This window comes from Triticum dicoccoides, chromosome 2B, assembly GCF_002162155.2.
Source record: "Triticum dicoccoides isolate Atlit2015 ecotype Zavitan chromosome 2B, WEW_v2.0, whole genome shotgun sequence".
NCBI lineage: Eukaryota > Viridiplantae > Streptophyta > Magnoliopsida > Poales > Poaceae > Triticum > Triticum dicoccoides.
In genome coordinates, this window is record NC_041383.1 from 496,490,001 (window position 1) to 496,510,812 (window position 20,812).

The 20,812-nt window shown below is 48.8% G+C and overlaps 1 protein-coding gene across 1 annotated transcript in view; it reads right to left on the minus strand.

Annotated features, from left to right (window-relative positions):
* LOC119364448 (DNA repair protein RAD50-like) overlaps positions 1 to 20,812 on the minus strand; it is a 28,297-nt gene that overhangs the window by 510 nt on the left and 6,975 nt on the right. The window contains exons 14-30 of the mRNA XM_037629923.1: positions 15,177 to 15,388; positions 14,967 to 15,059; positions 14,297 to 14,424; positions 13,686 to 13,800; positions 13,475 to 13,604; positions 13,158 to 13,367; positions 12,088 to 12,296; positions 11,314 to 11,515; positions 9,366 to 9,535; positions 8,963 to 9,287; positions 8,429 to 8,554; positions 8,296 to 8,348; positions 8,045 to 8,123; positions 1,182 to 1,253; positions 1,039 to 1,101; positions 736 to 869; positions 528 to 656 (exon numbers count right to left, since the gene is read on the minus strand). Of these exons, the coding sequence (XP_037485820.1) occupies positions 528 to 656; positions 736 to 869; positions 1,039 to 1,101; positions 1,182 to 1,253; positions 8,045 to 8,123; positions 8,296 to 8,348; positions 8,429 to 8,554; positions 8,963 to 9,287; positions 9,366 to 9,535; positions 11,314 to 11,515; positions 12,088 to 12,296; positions 13,158 to 13,367; positions 13,475 to 13,604; positions 13,686 to 13,800; positions 14,297 to 14,424; positions 14,967 to 15,059; positions 15,177 to 15,388 (2,450 nt within the window). The remainder of the gene's footprint in view (positions 1 to 527; positions 657 to 735; positions 870 to 1,038; positions 1,102 to 1,181; positions 1,254 to 8,044; positions 8,124 to 8,295; positions 8,349 to 8,428; positions 8,555 to 8,962; positions 9,288 to 9,365; positions 9,536 to 11,313; positions 11,516 to 12,087; positions 12,297 to 13,157; positions 13,368 to 13,474; positions 13,605 to 13,685; positions 13,801 to 14,296; positions 14,425 to 14,966; positions 15,060 to 15,176; positions 15,389 to 20,812) is intronic.

Here is a 20,812-nt window from a genome sequence, read left to right on the forward strand (position 1 = left end):
GGTACACCATTAGCACGGAAAACCAAATACTGTGAGATTGAATATCTTCATCTTATTCTACTCCACAGGCCAAATTTTTAGATCCAGCACCCATTTATGAATATTCGAGGTAAGAAACCAAATAATATCAACAGCTATGCGTGCACTCTCTCGTCCACACGATTCTGAACAAAAACGCAAAAATGCAGAATTGCAATGTCATGCAAACATTTTGAATCCTACAGAACTGAATTTGCAGAAATGCTTGTTTAATTGTAGTATCATACTCCTGGTCAAATGGTATTTTTTCCCAAGAAGTTTGAGTCAATGGTATTTTTTCTATTAAATGCAGTGCAGTGGAATGCTTAGGAAAAATCCTGTGGTGTACGATCCTACAAATCAAAGAATCATCATTAGGAGAATTTCCCAAGGATTAAAACTGTCCAGAATTCCGACGAACATCCTTTGAGGGCTTGCTTGCACGAAAGCGCAAACATTGGAAGTCCGGAGGCATGAAAAAGATTCAAGAAAAAACTGTGTGAACTCACTGCTCATCCTTGGAAACTCGGTAGTACTTCTCGGCAAGCTGCCTCTGACCAATAAGCTGAGCAAACCGCTCATCATGGGTGATTACAATCAGCTGGAAGTTCTCCTGGCCTTTTCTGCTTTCCATTATTCTATGGCACACACAAGAGACTCAGTTAATGGTAAAATAAGCTCCAAAATGATAATATAATTGCCATGCCTAAGGTTTACCTCAATAGGGCAGCAGCTAGGCTCTCCGCATTCGGCCCGTCAAGATTGGTGGTTGGCTCATCCAGAGCTAATATGCCGCAATTCAGACAGAATGTCTCTGCCAGTGCCAGTCTGATTATAAGAGAAGCAAGAACCTGAACAGCAGTGGAGATAACTTTGAGATATGATTCTCCATGTTCAACAGATTCATAAGGTCGTGCTACCATTATTCGAACACAGTTATTGGTTCAAACAAGACTGCAAAGAAGATGTTACTACAGCAACCGAAGTTTACGATGACAAAAGAAACAAAACAAAGTTCACCTTCTGGCCAGCACTGCATCGCCCTCGCATTTCCAGCTCAGCACCACCATTTTGCATGACAACCTACAAGATGGTTCAAGCAGGCAAAGGTAACAGCGGTCCAAGCAACTCGGATAGTCAAACGTGTAGCTAATTTAACTTACACGATAGCTATATGATCGAGTGCCTGCACCCTCGGAGTCAGAACTGATGCTTATGCAATCAATATCTTGGCCGTATGGAGTACATCAGGCTCTCTGGCGATAGCCGAGGCGACCCACGACCGGGTCAACATGGAGGCGCCGCCGCCGGCGGCGGCCGCGATAGCCTGCCGCGATGAGCGGCGAGGGGTGGGTGGCCTCCTCGTTGAGGACTGGAGCACCTTCAAGGCGCGCGGAAGGGACCTTCTCTCCCGAGCGAGGAACCCGCAGAAGTTACTGCGGCGGATGCAGAGCAGGGCTGCGATGCTTCTCAAATCTGATTTGGATGCGGCTAAATTGAAAAGGGAGATGACCGGAGGTACGGATGCGGGACAAGGGGCGGCGATCCAGCCGGCGGAATTAAGGGTCCAGGCTTCAAATCCGGTGAGTAATGAGGAGGATTTGGGGGCCGTTTCTGATGGGTTTGGTTTGATTTGCAAAAGGGGATCAGGAATGAGGCCGGACGAGGCTAAAGGAATTAACAGGGGAGTTAATCCTGTTAAATTGGAGGCGAAATTTGAGGAACTCCAGGCTTATTTCTTGCGGGGGGGTCGGCTCTGTTTTCTTCAGTCTACAGTGTTTCTGCTCCATACCAGTTTCTTCTGTTGCTCTGTACTTTCTGTCCATGGCAGGCCAAGGCGAGGATCAAGGTCGAAGAATGATGAACCTGACCATTGCTGGGTCGGGTGATGGTGGTGCTGGGTCCAGAACCCCTGAGGAAGGGCCGGCCGCAATGCAGCCAACGGCGACCCCAGCCACGCCCACGGTCGGAAAGGGAAGGAGTGATGTCGGGGGTCCGTCAGGCCTAGCCCTGACCACTCCCCCGAACCCCTCCGTTGGCTTCACTTCTGCTTCGGAGCGCCCTCCTCCTCTCCGCAGGCATGGCAAGGCCAAGATGGTCGAGTTCGATGACTCGCCAATCGTCATCGACATGGAGGCAATGGTGAGTGCGGTCAAGGGAAAGCTGGCTGTGGGGCGAGTGCTCTCCCCGTACCCAGCCAATCCTTCGGCCGTCGTCAACGAGCTCAAAGGACCCTGGCGGCTTCGTGGTGATGCGAGGGCCCAGATGGTCACGAGCATCGACAAACGCTTCGTGGTGGAGTTCACGGAGGAGGGGGATCGGCAGCATGTCCTGGCTGCTGGTCCTTGGCACTTCCACAACGACGCCGTCATCTTCGCCGACTTCGACGGCCAGGGCAACCCAGCGGAGGTCGGCCTCAACTCCATCAGATTGTGGGCACAAATCCACAAGCCGCCCTTCGTGTTGAAGACCGAGGAGATGGGGTGGACTTTCGGCAAGAAGCTCGGCAAGGTCATCGCGGTGTCCCACCGGAACAAGATGATCCTTGACGAGCATCTCCGCATTCGAGTGGAGCATAAGGTGGACACGCCGCTGAAGAAGGAAGTTGGGTTCACTCCGGTCGGCAGCAAGGACGAGATCACGTTTAAGGTGAAATACGAGAAACTTCCAAATTTTTGTTTCTGTTGTGGCATCCTGGGCCACACTACGGAAAGATTCTGCAGCATGCCAAAGGAACTGCGCAAGCCAAACTTCTCCATCGACATGATTCCTCGACTTCGGAAGCACCGGGGCAAAGTTGTCGGACAGAGTCATTTCGGCGGTTTCCAAGGCTGTGCGCAACCTTTCAGTGGCTGCGGCAGGCTCGGGTCCTTCTTCAGATGTTGCGGGAAAGGTGGCGGGGGATGCGGGTACCCAGGAGGGGTTGCCGGCGCCCCCGAACCAGTTGGTGGCAAGCCAAGTTGATCATCCTCAACTTCATGTGCCTAGGGGGGGCCTCAACATCAACCTGGTCACCCCTGGGTCATCTCCTGCGGATGGAGGTGGACACAAGAGGAATTTGGATGATCCTGCTAGGGCCTCTATGGCTCTGATCCAAGACCAGGCGAGTGATGCTACTGATGTTCCTATGCAGCAGCGGCCTCAGGAGCAGGCTGGGGGTGCAACTGCTGAGGTGCATGCACAGCCGGGGCACCAGCTGACCCTGGCTTCTGCTGCTGCTGTGGGCGTGCAGCTGCAGCGGCTTGAGGGCGAAGCTCAGGTTCAGGTGGCCATTCACAAGGATGGTCGTGACGATGGTGCTGATGTTGGCGCCCAATGGCAAGCCCTCACTTCTGCTGGAGTCCAGCGGTGGAAAAGGCTTCACCGACAAGAACAGGACGAGAAGGTTATGCTGCAAGCCGCATGTGTTAAACATGTGGTTTTTGGCATCCCCACTCCGCCGAACAGCGGCAGCGATCTTTCCGGCGGCAAGGCGGCCTTTGCTGCAATGCTTGAGGGCACGGCTGGTAGCAAGAGGCGCTCACCGGATGAAGACAAGGACATGGTTCTTAGCATGAATAGCTCCAGTACTGATAGCATAGAGTTTAGGGGTGCTCTAGATATGAGTGTGACATGTAAAAGAGTGTGTGTTGAGAGAGTTGAATCTGTAGTAGGCATAGAAGGCTCCGTTGTTCATATTACAGAGGAGATAGTTGTGGGAGAGGAGGAGGATCAAAATAGGAGAGAGTCCGTAGGCGATGGTAAGGAAATTGGGGGTATAAGCAAGGAAGTACCGGCCCTGGGGCTGCCGGTCAACTGACGGGCGCACTTGATGACGCCCGTCAGGAGCCATGAAAATGATATGTTGGAACTGCCGAGGCTTAGGTCAGCCTCGGACAGTTCAAGAACTTGTGTGCCTTTCAAAGACACACCGGCCTAACATTATCTTTCTTTCTGAAACAAGAAAAAATAAAGAGTATGTTGAGAGTTTGCGCTACCGCTTGGGTATAAAAAATGTTTTTGCTGTTTCTATGCCAGGCAAAGGAGGTGGATTAGCGGTCTATTGGGATGACTTGTACACTTTGGAGTTAAACAAATATGGGGAACATTTTATTGACATGTACATTTCCAACGATGCTGGCACTAAGTGGAGATGCACTTCTATCTATGGGGAGCCAAAGGTATGTTATGTGGGAATTGTTAAGGCGTATAAAACCTCTTGGGTCGGGTCCATGGTTTATGGCTGGTGACTTTAATGAGGCTATGTGGCAAGATGAGCATTTTTCTCGGATCAAACGGTCACCAAAACTTATGGCTAATTTTCGTGAGATCATGTCTGAATGCAACTTGTTTGATTTGGGTTTTCATGGAGTTCCTTGGACCTATAACAATAAGCAGGAAGGTAACAAGAATGTGAAGGTGCGGCTGGACCGGGCGGTGGCGTGCCCCCAATGGTCATCTATCTTTCCTGACTGCAAGGTAACGCATATTATCAGTTCCAGGTCAGATCATTGCCCTCTTCTTATTGAATTGATGGGAGCTCCTCGTTCTGGCACATTTATTAAACATTTGAAATATGAAGCGTATTGGGAGAGGGAAGATGCGGAGCTGCAAGTACAGATTGATTCGTGTTGGAATAATAATGCTAGAGTCAATAATCTGGGAGATGTTGCCAATAATCTGGACAAGTTGATGAAGTCTCTTCATGGGTGGAGTCAGGTTCACATTGGATATTTGCCCAAAAAACTTGAATCTGCTCGCAAAAGACTAAGTGTGTTGTTTAACAGAAGTGATCATAAAGCAATAGTAGAAAGGAAGAAAATTTTAAAGGAAATGGATGAGCTCCTGTTAAAGGAAGAAATTATGTGGAAGCAGAGATCATGTCTGAATAAAATGAAATGGGGAGATAGGAACACAAAAAAATTTCATAGGAATGCCACTTGGAGAGCGAAGAAAAATAATATTTCTGCCATCAAAAGAAGAGATGGGTCTCTCTCTCAGGATATGGATGAAATAAAAGGTATCACTAATGATTTTTTCAAGAATCTTTATTCCTGTGATTCTGTGGTTAATCCGTCCCGTATCATTTCTCTTGTGAAACCATTGGTGACTGATCAAATGAATGAGGATCTTTGTAAGCCATTTTCTGAGCAAGAAATCAGCGATGCCCTATTCCAAATAGGGCTGTTAAAGGCCCCGGGGCCAGATGGATTTCCTGCCAGGTTTTTTCAAAGAAATTGGGGGCTGCTTAAGGAGGATATTGTTCGTGCCATCCAGCAATTTTTTATTTCTGGAACTATGCCTGAAGGGATAAATAATACAACTATTGTTCTTATTCCTAAGGTGAAGAATCCTCAGTCCATAAAAGACTTCCGTCCAATCAGTCTTGTAATGTGATTTATAAGATTATCTCTAAGTGCCTGGTCAACAGACTAAGACCTCTGCTAGATGGTATGATTTCTCCTACCCAAAGTGCATTCATCCCTGGAAGATCAATATCTGATAATGCACTTATCGCGTTTGAATGTATGCACTCTTTAAATACGTTAAAAGATAGCCGTGGTGAATTTTGTGCATATAAGTTGGATCTCGCTAAAGCGTATGACCGTGTCGATTGGAATTTCTTGGAAAGAATGCTTCAAGCGTATGGTTTTGCTCCAACATGGATTAAGTGGATCATGTCTTGTGTTACCACTGTGAAGTTTGCTGTGCGTTTGAATGGCCAGCTGTTAGAGCCTTTTCATCCTTCTCGTGGTCTCAGGCAAGGGGATCCACTATCACCATACTTATTCCTCTTTGTGGCTGAAGCATTGTCGTTGCTACTTAATGATGCTTCGGCAAGAGGGGCTATTCAAGAGTTCCGGCTAAACAGACATGCCCCAGGTATATCTCATCTCCTTTTTGCTGATGATAGTCTCCTGTTTTTTAAGGGTAACTTGGAGCAAGCTCTGAATATTAAAGGCATTTTGTCGGCTTATGAGGAGGGAACTGGCCAACTATTAAGTCCGGATAAATGCTCCATATTATTTGGCAAAAATTGTTCTATGGAAGACCAGGTGTCTATCCTGGTTATCCTTAAAATCACGATTGATGGTTTTGAGGATAAATATCTAGGCTTGCCTATTCCAGAAGGTCGTATGAAGGCAGGTAAGTTTCAATCCACCAAAGATAAGGTGCTCAAGCGGGTTTCAGATTATATTGAAAAATATGCTTCAAGCGGAGCGAAAGAAATCCAGATCAAGTCTGTTATTCAAGCTATTCCCGTGTTTGCAATGGGTATTTTTAAATTCCCCGCTTCACTGTGTGAGGAGTTATCCCAGATTATCAGGAATTTTTGGTGGGGCGATGAAGAGAATAGGAAAAGAACGCATTGGCTGGCTTGGGATAAGATGACGAGACCAAAAAGTGAAGGGGGTATGGGCTTTCGTGATCTTCGGCTTTTTAATCAAGCACTCCTGGCGAAACAAGCTTGGCGTCTTTTGGTTTTTCCGAACTCTCTGTGTGCTAAGGTGATGAAAGCTAAATACTATCCTCATGGGCACCTTATTGATACGGTATTCCCTCAAGCTACTTCCCTTACTTGGCAAGGAATTATGCATGGCCTTGAATTGCTAAAAAAAGGCATTATTTGGAGAGTGGTCGATGGGACTAGTATAAATATTTGGAGGGATAATTGGATCCCTAGGGAATCTGGCCTACAAATTTGTGGTAAAAAGAGCAGAACTAAGATCAAATTGGTTTCCGAGTTATTTTTGAGTGCAACCAGGAGTTGGGATGAGAACCTGATAAGGCATCTATTTTATATTCATGATGCAGAGGAAATCCTAAAGCTCCGTATTCTTCGAGTGGGCGAGGGAGACTTTATTGCTTGGCACCACGAGAAAAGTGGCTTGTTCTCCGTGAAGAGTGCGTATAGACTAGCTCTGAATCTTAAAGAGCCGAGGAGTGTATCTGGCAATTCCAGTGATGCCATAAATGGGGATAGGAGGCTCTGGAATATTATTTGGAATGCTAATGTCCCTCAAAAAATTAAAATTTTTGCCTGGAGGGCTGCTTCTAATAGTTTGGTGGTTCAACTCAATAGGGTTAAACATCATCAAACTATTCTAGGTACATGCTCAATATGTGGTATTGATGATGAGTGTATTTTCCATGCTTTGGTGGTTTGTCCCAAGGCTCGTGCGTTCCGCATGGCTCTGAAGGAAGTTTGGAAATTACCAGCGGAGGAGACCTTCAAATATTCTGGACCGGATTGGTTCCTTATTCTATTGGACTAGTTAACTACGCCTGTTCGTGAGCAAACTATATTCATGTTTTGGAGAGCTTGGCACTTGAGGAATGATTTGATCTTTGGTAAGGGAATGGAATCCATCTCAGCCTCGGTAAGTTTTGTCGAAAATTATTGGGCATCTTTCTCGTCTTGTCTTGCTAAAATGCAGGTGGAGATATGCAGTAAGGGGAAGCAAGTGGAGTTGGATCTTCAGCCAACCAATAACATTGAGAGGCAGGTTACTCTTTGGAGGCCACCTACCCCAGACGTCTATAAGATTAATGTCGACACAAGTTTTGTGGAGGCCATTGAAGCTGCGAGCATGGGGGTGGTTGTTAGAAATCACCGTGGACAAGTGATCCTATCCTCCTGGGATTATATTGGTACTTGCTACAGCGTTGAGGAAGCGGAACTTAGATCGTCCTTGTCCGGCCTATATATTGGTATGACTCTAGACATGCCCGTCATTTTGGAAACTGACTGTTCGTTTGTAGCCTCCGTTTTTGGTAAAGAATATGTGGACAGATCATCCCTTGTTGATCTAAAGAAGGAAGCTGTAGATGTCTCAAAGTTGTTGGTGAATTTACAGATTTCTAAGATCAACAGAAAGGCTAATATGGTGGCTCATGAGATTGCAAAGTTTAGTTTTGATAATAGTTCTGATGGTATTATGTTTCATTCTGTTCCGCCCTGCGTGGCAAAGTTTGTAACGAATGATTGTATGAACATTTTAAGTTAATTAATACATGGAGGGGTTTTTCAAAAAAAATATTGGCCTCTGTATGTCTGCTGCCACAATTCCTTTATTATTTTATTTATCTCTTCCATTTTCATGGTATGGAACCGCATAAGAGCCCTACAGAAATACAAGTGTGCCATCGTAAAGAAAGTTTAAGATGAAGCACTAAAAAGGCCAAAGAAGGATTTATTAGTAGAAGGGAGCATCCATATATTCTGGGAGGGGTCATTTTTGCCTCAACTTTCAGTGAAAGGTCAGATTTGCCGTTTTGCCGTGAAAGGGTACTCACTTATCCAAAGCAGCATAGTATCGCTCCAAGTCCTTATTTGCCATCTCAGTTGTCTGCGGCCACATCAGTTTTGTTATCAAGTAATAAGATCAGAAAGTTGGAGAATCTGAACCTGGAAGATCATGCCACCTACCTTAAGTTGGAGAAGTTGGTTAAAATATCTTTTCTCAATATCCTTGTATTGTGTCTGTTTAAGCTCAAGTTTGTGCTTTGAAATATTACTTTGGTAAACAGAAATTGTTCCTTCACACCTATTATACTGTAGGGATTGCCAAGATAAATAAGCCATATGTGACAAAGTTTCACACTAAGAAATAGAGTAAAATGCATGATGCGTTCTTGAACTTCCTAATTTGTGCACTTAGATACTTGTACTATGAAATTCCTCATTTTAGATCTTCTGTGCAGTATGCAAGTCAATTAAGCAAGGACATCTGATGACTCACTAATTTACCATAAGGACAAACACATGCATTTTCGAAGTATCAGGACCTAGGTGACACACCTCTGCAAGTTGAACAACGGACATGCATTTTTACCCTTTAGAAATATATAATATATGTACTATCTGGTGAAATGCATGTTCATGTTTCCCTAAATAGGTAAGAAAATAATGGCATTTATTAGATGCAACTTTGTCAATTATTTGGAATGAGAGACACAATACCTCTGAAAGAAGCTTCTCCTTTTCTTGAGCATGCCGCTTATGATCAGCTCTTATTGTGGACTTGCTGCCGATGGAAAGCACATTTTCTTCAAGTAACTCGATATCATGAGCAAGTCGATCCACTTCAGCCTTTGTTTTCCTGTAGTTCAGATTGTCATCAATGTTTCTTTTCAATTGATCTTGGCTGCGCAATAGCTGTTTACTCTTGTCAAGCTCAACCGAGATGTCTTGCTTTCTTGCCTCACATTTCTGTAACTGAGACAGGGATAGGGTATGCCTTTCCTGCAGTTCATTAAGCTTCTCTACTTTCTTTGCATCCAGGTACCTAAGAGGGATTTTTTTTAGTCAAAGTAAGTGGGAAAGGTGGGACAAACTGAAAGAGAAGGAGTGGAAAAATATATACCCTTTGATGCGTGTGTTAAGGGTTCCAAGTGCGTCGATTTCTTGCTGGAATCCCCTTTTTCTTTCAGCTAGCTGATCATACTCCTGGTCAAGCCTTTCCTTCAAAGCTTTATGCTCTTGCAACAAGCTTTCTCTCTCTTTTGACAATGGAACAAGAGCCTCTTCTAAATGCTGAATCCATAAGAAATAAACATTTAGCATGTATTAGGTCATCGTGCACAAGTGCATTAGTAATAGTGTTATTGATGCATAAAACTAGAGATATTTACCCAAAACCATCACAGTTTGGGGCTAGGACAACAACTTGGTATAACATTCGAGCCAGGGTACGAGGAACCACCATATCTGCGCCTAACGAATAACGAAGAGCACTAATTGTTTGATAAGCTCCCGAAAACAGCGAAACTGGCATGTTGGGCCCACTTGTCGGGCTGACGTGGCAAAGACCAAGCACAAAAAAATGTTGACCAGGTGATGTGGCAGATGAGATGTGGGCTCCGTCTGTCATTGACTACGTGATCATCTTCATCGCATCATTATTTTATGGAGCATTGCATCGAGCAGCTTATGGGCGACCGAGCCATCTCTGCCCATGCGAGCCAAGAGCTCCATGGCCATGGCAGCCGGGCCCCTGCTCAAGCTAGCCCCGGGCCGCCTCAGCCTGTTCCCCGCGCGCCATGAACCCTCGAAGCCCGCCGCCGCCCCCGCCGGCATGGACGGCCGAGCCGAGAGCTTCATGGCCACGGCAGCGGAGCCCTCCTCGAGCTAGCCCAGGGCCGCCTCACCCCTGGCGTCGGCGTGCTGGCCTGCGGGCAGGGCTAGCGAGGAGGCGCAGCTCCCGCGCTGGCTCCTGGACACGGCGACGGCGGCGGGCAGCGCGACGGAGTTCACTGGCGAGTTCGCCATGGACGACGACGGTCATCTTCTTCACGCCTGGCGTCGGCGCGTCCGAGCACGCATACGTGCTCAAGGTGAGCCACTCGCCCCTTCCCCACTTGCTCGCGCCGCCGCGTATGCCAGCTTCCGCAAGGTGGTCACCGCCTTGGTAGGAGGACAGGAAGAGCAGTGTGAGCTGGCGGGGATGGAGGCGTCCGGCCCGCCGTTCCTCTGGTCACTGCTAGGGCGTGCCCATGGCGTGCGTGCCTTCTTCAATGACCAGAGGATGAACGCACAAAAGGTGCTCGATGGAATGCTCCATAGAAAAAATGTTGTGAAGGAGATGACCGTTTAGTCATTGACAGGTGGGGCCTGCATCTCATTTGCCACGTCAGTCGGTCAAACTTATTTGTCTTCGCCATATCAGCACGACAGGTGGGGCTAACTTGTTAGTTTTGCTCTTTTTGTGAGCTTATCAGAGTGCTCTTCCTCGTGCCCTAACTGAAATATGGTATCAAGTTGTTACCCTAGCCTTAGCTGTGGTAGTTTTAGGTAAATATCTCACAAAACTTCATAGGAGTGCAACAAAAAGATTAATGAGATCATGCCTTCAGGGTTAAATCTAGACCATCAGCCTCAACTGTGGTGGTTTTGCGTAAGTATCTCACAAAACTACATAGGAGTGCGACAAAAAGAATAATGAAATCATGCCTTCAGGGTTCTAGACCATCTGTCACAAGTATAATTTGCATGCACCCAGTACTTCCCAAAGTTGGTCAAGTGAGCTATAAACTGATCAAACTAGTGGGTGGCCCTTAATATTACCCAGTTCCATATGAAAAAACATTTGGAATTGAGTCCAGTATTAATGCTCTCCAATTCACAAGTCATCCAAACAACAGAAATAGAATTGTGGACAAATCCATTTCAACCTGAAATTGAATGGAAGACCCAATACCATTGGCCTAATTCAGTTCCAACATCCAGACAGGCCCAGAGATTTCATTCTGGTACAGTATTTCAGTAGAGAAACTATTAACCAGAGAAATGGAGGTTCAATGAATGATGAATACCTTCTGATCTATGATCAGTTGCTCTTTTTCCTCAGCAAAAAGTACCAAATCTTCTTCAGCCTTTTTGAACTTCAGCAATACACTTGAGGCTCTTAGTTTTTCTTCCCTAAGAGCATGCCACCGCATCTGAGCATTTGACAGATCCTCGCTAAGTATTTTTTGCTGATCCCTGAGATCGTCTACTTCACTGATCAATGTGTCCCTGCTAGAAAGATATGTACGCAGACCAGCATATTGAGCCTCCAATAGCAAGTCATAAAAAAAGTAAGAAGAATAAGCTAATTCAATTGTTTCATGGGTGACAGATTGAATATTTAACATTTGAACACACTTCGCATATGTTTGATTGATCACCAAAGCCAACCCTGAGGTCATTCGAGCTTTTCTTGGGAGTATGGCATCGGTTACATACTTCAGCACCGTAGCGCATGGTATGAGCCTCATGGACGTCAATGACTAATGTTTTGGCTCTGGCTTGCATAGTGTCAAACACACATGCAAATGCTCTTTAGCCAACTCTAGTTCATTTTTCTGGCCAGCATTGACCAATAAATAGATATACATGGAAATGGAAAGGAGAACACAGAAAGGCAACGATACACTACATGACAAGTTTGGTTGGATAATGTGGGATGGTTGGGATGGATCATGGGTAATAATTCCAGTGTTCCTATTAATTTCCAAAGGTTACTGGAATTAAGTTGCCTGAAGAACTATTTTCTCAATTCCCAGGCAGAGGATCTTATAATTCTGGGGTAAATCGAAAACCATTACCTTGCCCTCTGCACAGAGTTCAGCTCCAACTGGATTTCCTCGACAGATTTAACACCTTGGCCACGAGAATCAAGCTTATATTCAAGATCTTTGACTTGTGGTTCTAACTCCTGTATTTCTTGCACATGCCTGTTGATAGTATCAACTGGATGTAACAAGACTTCGACTCCATCCCTGTCCGTTTTAACTTGAGCAAGAGCACTCACAAGCTGCAACGTGTCAATCATACAAGTCACAGCAGAGCAAAATAGAGAATACGTCATAAATTATGTTTATAAATAGATACTACATTTACTGTTGGGTGACTAAAAGTGAAAATCCATTTCTCATAAGACAGCGGACCTGAACTGTGTTTGCAAAAGGTTCAAGTAAGTTTCTCAAATGACAATGCTGCTATCAACCAGACCATTATATCAATTACCCAAAGTAACATCACACATTGTCGAAGGGCTTAAGCTTAAGAACAGCCCAAACAACCATCATACGGATGTGACCTAGGAGATTTGCAAACAAAATAATTTACCAACCCTCTGAAGAGGATGAAACATTCCGTGGCCTATTCCCAAAGAGCATAATATCTACACAAGTGGACTTGTACATCCGTACAACTCCCTCCAGTCCTTTTTACTCCGCGTATTAGATTTGTATGAAGTCAAAGTCTTCGAAGTTTGACCATGTTTATACAAGAAACTATTAACACTCAAAATACAATATCAATATCCTTAGATCCATCTTAGAATATATTTTCATATATATATATATATTTGATACAGTAAATGTTGATAACTTTTTAATATAAATTTGGTCAAAGTTATGAAGTTTGACTTCTGAGAAATCTAATGTGCAGAGTAAAAAGGACCTGGGGGAGTATAAACCGATTTACTACAACTTGACACTTGACGTAGAGAGAGGATAGCTAGAATTATGCCTCAGGAGTGGAGAATCTTTATTAGGACACATAGTAGAGCTAAGAAACACAGGTCATCTAAGGTATTATGTTTGACTGTCTCTATCTTTATTTTGCGTATGAGAATAAATAAATAAAAGTGGTGTCGAGAGTGATGACTAACGTCTTTGAATATCTGCGCCTTCTCACTTTCATCTGCCAAAAGTTGTTCCAAATCCTTCTCTGCTAAAGGTATGTTCTCTTTCCCCAGTTTCACATATTCATCATAAACCACACGGAAATTATCCAATCGATTGAAAAAGTCTTCAGCATTTGATAATTCGATTGCCAGTACATTCAGGCGCTCTGCGGTACTTGTGCTTGTAGTCCTTTGCTGAAGGAAAGATGCACCAGACAACAACATCAACAGAAAGAAATCATCCAGCACAAAGTAACTCTAAATCAAACGAAAAAGGCAGCTATGTTTACTAAATCATCCACCTTCTTCACAAAGATGTCCTCTTCATCAGGTGTGAAAACACGATCACAGCAAGGACACTTGTGCTGCTGGCGGGCCACTTTTTCAAAAGGTTCATACATTTGCCGCATTCCCTTTGCATAATTGTACGTACTGCAAATAGGAAGAAAGCATTGAATCGGGCATCGAAAGAAGATGTGGCTTAAAGAGATAGCTACAATTATGGATACCTACTTTGTTTGTTTATCTCTGTCGTCCATGGCATCTTTCAGAATCTTGGGGTAAGTGTTGATGTCAACAGATACCTTAGTAATGGGTTGAAGTTTCGAGTTCAGATGGTTTCTTTTTGCTGCACGAAAGGTAACATTGATGGAATTCAGATGGTTACCCTTGATCTCTATGTAGTAATAGTTGGAACAACTAGAAGGTTCATACTACACTATGAGACAAAATCAAGCATGCCCAATAGTCCAGTGTGGTGCATTGTCCAATACATTGATGATAATCAAAATGGATCTTTCACATACTTTGATTACTTTCACTTTATTCTGGATAAGAATGTAACCGTAGGTCAGGGAAATTATGTCTAAAGAACAATTTCAACTGCATACACTCTACTTAGTTGGCAGTGAATCTGTCATCGTCCCAACGTACCAACTCAAAATGAAGGAATGATAAGTACATCTTAAAAGGAAAAGGAGAGATATAGTGTGCACCTCTCAGATTTTGATTTTCTAAATTTCATACATAGTGGAGCTTTTACATGTCAAATTATGTCAAAGAAAGCATCATCAACTTTGTACGTATCAAATAAGCAAGCATGCAGTGGTCATATCCAATTTTACCGTCCAAATCTTTTTGGAGCTTTGACAAGTGGCTTCTAGCAGCAGAAATTTTCATTTGTGCCAATTTCGACTGCTGTTCTGCTTCCAGAGATTTTGAGCTCAAATCATTGTATTCTGCGTCTACAAACCTGAGTCAAGCAGAGTTTCGTGGTACCATTAACAAACAGTAGCAAAAAAATACAAAGTTCCACATGTGGTATAATCTGTAAGGCAGCATGAAAGCATGACAAATTACTAGATTGCTAGTTGGGTGTGTCGAGTCAAGTGCAACATTTTTGTGTTTCCCGTATCAGGATGGAGTCTTGAAAGAATGGGATGTGGATACCTAGACGCCACATTACTAGTCAAGAAAGAATGGGATGTGGAGGCCTAGACGCCACATTAACAGACTAGGCCCTTGAAATACACATCCATGTGAATGTTTACAACAAACCTGCATGCTTAAAATGGATACATACACATGCGCACATGGTTGATCAAACTGTACCTGATTAGAGATACTACTACTGTTTTCACTAACCACCAATGGCTTGAACAGAAAAGATCAATTGCATCGAAGAAAGTCAATATATTACAGCTTTACATAAGTAAATTCATTTTGATCATATGGGCCGAAATAGGACATGTCATGAGACGACTAAGCATATCAATAAGGAACTGTGACACGAACCCAAAAGCTCGAGTAATCTCCTTCTTGACATCCTTCTCATAAGGAAGCCTCCCCTTAAGAACACTTCTAAATTTGTCCTTATGTTCATCATATCTGCATTTTATAAATCATGTTATTTCAATCTTCGTAACGGAAGAATTGGTATTGGAATATAACCAACTTTAGAACCATAATACAGATAGAAATTAAAAGGGGAAAGGAAAGAAGTACATCTTTTTAAGTTTCTTCTTGCACTTTTCCAATTCATCCTTCTTCAGTTCTAATTTTACTCTGTCATCAGCATCAGTAGTTATGTTATCTTTCTCCCGGTGAAGTGTTTTTATCTTGTGATCCAATGCATATATCTCTGGGCGCTTCTGACTTATAATCAAATCATAGTCTCTTTCTCCCAAGGCATTTGTCTTCTTCTCAACCTCAATTTGCTATTTGAATCACAATGGGACAACTTTTTTCGAGAAAACGCAAATGGCCTTTGCGTTTCATTGCATTGGAAAGAGAGGGTATTTACATCCTCCTAGGAGGCGGTTTGTACACACAGACAACAGAGGCTCAGTGCACGTCCCAGGATGATGGCAAAACGACCCTGAGCCCTTGAGCTCCAGCCTTTGCCCAACATCTGGTCTCGTCTTTGATCCTGTCTACAAGCTCGTTCAGCGATGGGGACACATGGTCGAAAACACACGCATTTCTATGCTTCCAGATCATCCACGGTACCAAAAGTGCCACAGATTTGAGCGCCTTGCGGAGCGCTGGCGGTGTGCGTTCCTTTGCGCGCAGCCACCAATCCATGAGCGAGCCGTCGTGCTCGGGCGCCGGCGCCGGCAAGCGCAGCCAAGATAAGACCTCCTGCCATGTCTGTTTAGTGAATGGGCATGTGAGCATCAGATGCCCGATCGTCTCCGGTTCCTGATCGCACAGAAGGCACCGCGGGTGATGTTGCAGGCCATGGCGTGCGAGTCTCTCCGCGGTCCAACAGCGATCTTGACATGCCAGCCAGTGGAAGAATTTCACCTTGGGCGGTGCCCAGCTCCTCCAAATGAGCTTCCAGGAGTGGCAGCCCGTCGCGCCCTGGAAAGTTGCCCAGTAGCAAGACTGGGCGGTGTAGACGCCGCTGGCTGTCCAGCTCCAGAGCAGCCTGTCTGGCTCATTGGACAGCTCGACATGTTGCACTAAGTGCCAGAGCTGAAGGTACTGTCCGATCTCTGGGAGGCCTAGCAGGCCATGGATGTCACGTGCCCAACTATTGCCGGCCAGGGCCTCCGCTACCGTTCTGGATTTTTGACGTTGCTTGGGGATGCACTTGAGGAGTCTAGGCGCAAGCTCGCGGACGGATTGGCCACCAAGCCAGCGATCCTCCCAGAACAGGGCTGTCCTGCCATCTCCAATTGCCATAGTCGTGGAGGCGTAAAAGAGCGCACGCTCCTCCGTCGTAAATTGCGTGTCCAGCCCCTGCCAGGCTCGAGTAGTGTCCGTGCGCGTGAGCCATAGCCAGCGCAGCCGAAGTGGTAGCCCCGTGCGCTCGAGGTCCCGGATGCCAAGGCCGCCATATTCAAGTGGCCGGCAAACCTTACGCCAGTTGACGTGGCAATGTCCACCGTGGGCATCCGCGCGGCCGGCCCAAAGAAACCCGCGCTGAATCTTCTCTAATTGCTTCAGGGTTTTCTTTGGGGGCGCAAGCGCTAGCAGTTGATGGATCGGTATTGCATTAAGCACCGATTTGACGAGCGCTAGCCGTCCCGCTTTGTTCATCAGCCAAGCTTTCCAGGAAGGCAGCCGGCCCGCCACCGCGTCGACGAGGGGTTGCAGCTGCGCTGCGGATGGGCGGCGAGTGGAGAGCGGGATGCCCAGGTAGGTAACCGGCAAGGCCACGACGGGGCACCCGAGTGGCTCCAGCAGCCCCACTTCGTAGTCGCCGGCGTGAAGGATCGTGGCCGAGCTCTTGGCGTAGTTCACGCGGAGCCCAGAAGCCGTACCGAACACGTCCAGGATGCCTTTGACAGCGGCGATCTCCTCAGTAGTGGCATGGCAGAACATCATCACATCATCGGCGTAAAGAGAGATCGCCGGGATGGCTCGTCGGGGATGCAGCTGCTGAAGGATGCCGGTCTGTAGGGCGTGTCGCATCAGTCTCCCAAGGGTGTCCACCACCAGCACGAAGAGTTGTGGTGAGGTGGAGTCACCTTGTCGTAGGCCGCGCCGGTGCCAGATTGGCGGACCGGGAACTCCATTGATCATGACCCGCGTGCTTGCCGAGGAGAGCAGAATGGCCATCCACTCCCGGAATCGGTCCCCAAATCCATACTTGCGCAGCACCTCAAAGAGGAAGGGCCACGAGATGGAGTCGAAGGCACGTGTGAGGTCGAGCTTGAGCATGATCCTGGGTGCGCCAAGTTGGTGCGGCATCTTGAGGGACTGCCGGACTAGGACGAAGTTGTCATGGAGGCTGCGCCCGGCAATGAATGCATTTTGGTTGCTGCTTACAAGGGTATCCAGCTTGGGGGCAAGGCGCAACGAAAGGACCTTCGAGACGATCTTGGCCACAATGTGGATCAGGCATATCGGCCGATAGTCACCAAGCGTGTGGGCGTCCGCGCGCTTAGGCAGCAGGGTCAGCAGCGCTTGGTTAAGCTTACTGAACCCGCGGCCGCGCAACGTGTAAAGCAGCTCGAAAACGTCCCATATGTCATGGCGAATGATGCTCCAGCAGGCACGCAGAAACTCCGCGGTGAATCCATCTGGTCCAGGCGCTTTATGCGCCGGCATGCGTTTGACCGCCTCCCAAATCTCCTCCTGGCTGAAGGGCACGTCTAGGCATGCAAGGTCGCTGGGCTCAATGAGCTGGTAGAGATCCAGCGTGTGCGCCCGGTCCACAGCGGTGCCCAGCAGGCCATCAAAATGCGAGAACGCTGCGTTGGCCATTTCCTCATGAGCCGTGAGCACATGCCCGTCGACGGCAAGGCTGTATATGCGGTTCTTCTGTCGCCGATAGGAGCATTGCCGGTGGAAGAAGCTCGTGTTGGCGTCGCCGTCCTTGAGAGACGCGATACGGGCACGCTGCCTAGCGATTGTGCGCTCCAAGGATGCCATGCCGAGGTAGGCGACCTTGAGCTGCTTGCGGAGCCATTCCTCCGGAGGGGAGAGCGCCCGGTCCTCCCGTGCTTTGTCGAATCGCAAGATCAGCTCGCGGGATATGGCCAGCTTTTCCCGTATGTTGCCCGTGGACTTGGCGCTCCAACTCGATAAGCGTCTAGCAGTGGCCTGGAGACGCTTGACCAGCCGCCGGAAAGGGTCGTCGTCATGCGCGGAGCTCCAAGCCGCGGCAACGGTGTCGTGGAAGCCGTCAAGCCTAAGCCAATAGTCCTCAAAGTGGAAGCGTTTGTGCGCCATCGGCATGGGGGAGCAATCTAGCAGCAGCGGACAGTGGTCCGACACGACCGAAGCAAGGCACCGGAGATGGCATTCGCCGTGCGCGTCCTCCCAGTCCGATGTGCACAGGACGCGGTCAAGGTGCACTAGCGTGGGCGGCGATTGCTCATTCGACCACGTGAAGCGACGCCCGTTGAGATAGATCTCCTTCAAGGCGAGGTCGTTGATGGCGCGGCGAAACCTTCTCATCATGCGCTGGTGCAGGCCGCCCATGTTTTTGTCCTCCGTGCGGTATATGAGGTTGAAGTCACCACATAGCATCCATGGGCCGGGGCATGCCGCCCGAATGTCGCGCAGCTCCTGAAGGAACAGAATTTTATCCGCGTCATCTTGGGGTCCGTAGACCGTCGTCAGCCACCACGGCATCCCAGAGGCCACGGATACCTTGGCCGTGAGCGCATTCTGGGTGAGCAACGGATCGGAGATCGTGACAGCCCTGCTCTTCCAGGCTAGAAGGATACCGCCCCGCGTGCCATCAGCCGACAGGTACGTGTAGGCGTCAAATTCGGAGCCGAGAATATCAAGCACAATGGGCGAGTAGATCAAAGCCATCTTAGTTTCCTGAATGCATACAATGGATGCTCCGGTAGTGCCCAGCAGAGAGCGGATGGCACAACGTCGTGCACGCGAGTTGAGGCCGCGTACATTCCAAACCGCGATTTTTAGTTCGTGATCCATGGACAAGAGGTCGACGATGGATGGTCTGCGGGCCTAGCTGTCCCCGGCCGTGGCCGCGGCCGTGCGCGTGGGGGAGGCAAAGCACGCTGGGATCTCCCGATCGACTAGGGCAGCGATTGCCTTCAGCACGGACAGGGGGATTGGTGCCGCGAACATGTCATCGTAGGCCTTCATCTCGATGGCTGTGATCTTTTGGTTGGTGCCTACAATCCCCAGGTTGCGGAGGATCTGCACGCGCGCCCTCCGTTCAGCCGTCGGCGGCGCCGCCGGGGGTGTGGCCGCAGTCACGGAGCGTCCTCGCCGTGGGGCGAAGCAGAGTGGGCGACGTGGCCGCTTCCCAGGGGTCGGCAGCGACGCGCTGATGTGCTTCGTGGCCGCGGCCAGAAACTCGCCAAGCGTCCAAACCTGCTGCGTGGTTGTGCGGCTGCGAGATCGCCGCATCGTGATCGGCGGCGAGGCGAACCGTCCAGATGTCGGAGAGCGTGGTTCAGGTACAGACGATCGCTGATCAGTGTTGGGCGTCGGCGTGGAGGATCCCTGGGGTCGCTGCAGGATCGAAACAGTCCTCTGGGCCTCGGCCTCCTGTGCCCCAGCGGCCCTTAGCCCGGCAGCAGCCTCCATGGATGACATGGCTTGGGTGTCGGGTACAGCGTGTAGCGGCCCGGCCCTGTTTGGCCCAATTGGCCCGGTAGGAGCCATGCCAGGAGGAGATCCCGCGGTCGCGGGCACAGAAGTGGTTTGGGCGCCAGTCAGTGCGTCGCTTCCCGCCAGCGCCGCAGGAGTGGGGTCTGGGGACAGAGCTGACCGGTCAGTGGGGATACCTGGGCCCGCCGGAGCGACAGGAGCAAGCGTAGCGCTGCTTTGCCCCGACAGGGCGGCAGGCGATCCTGGCCGCCCAGAAGCCACAGGCTCCCCAGACTGCAAGTCTGGGACCTGGCTCAAAAGGGCAAGATCCCGACACGGGGATGAATCAGCGGCAGCAGTGGTGGGATCCACGGAATCGTCCTCGAGATCGTGGTGTGAGCCCGACTTTGAACTGTCTGGGCCTTCTGGTTCCTCAGCGACCACTGGGAGCGCACCAGCTGGCTCCTGGCCAGCCGACCGCGCGTCGTCATCGGATGAGACAACTGCTCGCGTAGGATCAGCCGCCAAAGCCTGCAGCTGTGGCCCCTTCCTCTTTCCTTTTTTCCCTCTTTTGGCTCGGTGACGAGATCGAGCGGGGCCCATCTGACCCGGCCACGACAGCATGCCGTCCCGCGACGGCCGGATGGGTGGCGCCGCCGCCGCCGGCTGCGGCCAGGAGGCCGCCGTGTTCAGCCCGTCGGACCGTCCTGAGTGGTCGCAGGCTCGCCAAGCAGGCGCGTCCATGGCCATGCCATCAGCCCTGCCGCCTGGCACATCGTCGGAACGCCTTCGCTTCCGGCCACGGCGCCTTGCCCTGCCATGAACGGAGCCCTGACCTTGGCCGTTTCCATTACCGGCGCCGCCTCTGCCGGGGTCGTCGTTCGCCTGGGCATTGGGATGGGGGGCCCGTATCGTGGTGGCGCGTGCGAGCGCGATGGAGACAGGGTACGTGAGCGTCCTGACCTCCGGCGCCTCGGAGGGGGTGCGGGCTGGTAGCAGTTCGACGATCTCCAGGATTGCGGCACGGCGGATGTCGGCGGGATCGTGCACACGGGCGGACAGGCGGAAGACGGCCAGGTCCTCGCGAGAGCGCGTGCGGGGATGCAGCCTCTCGATCC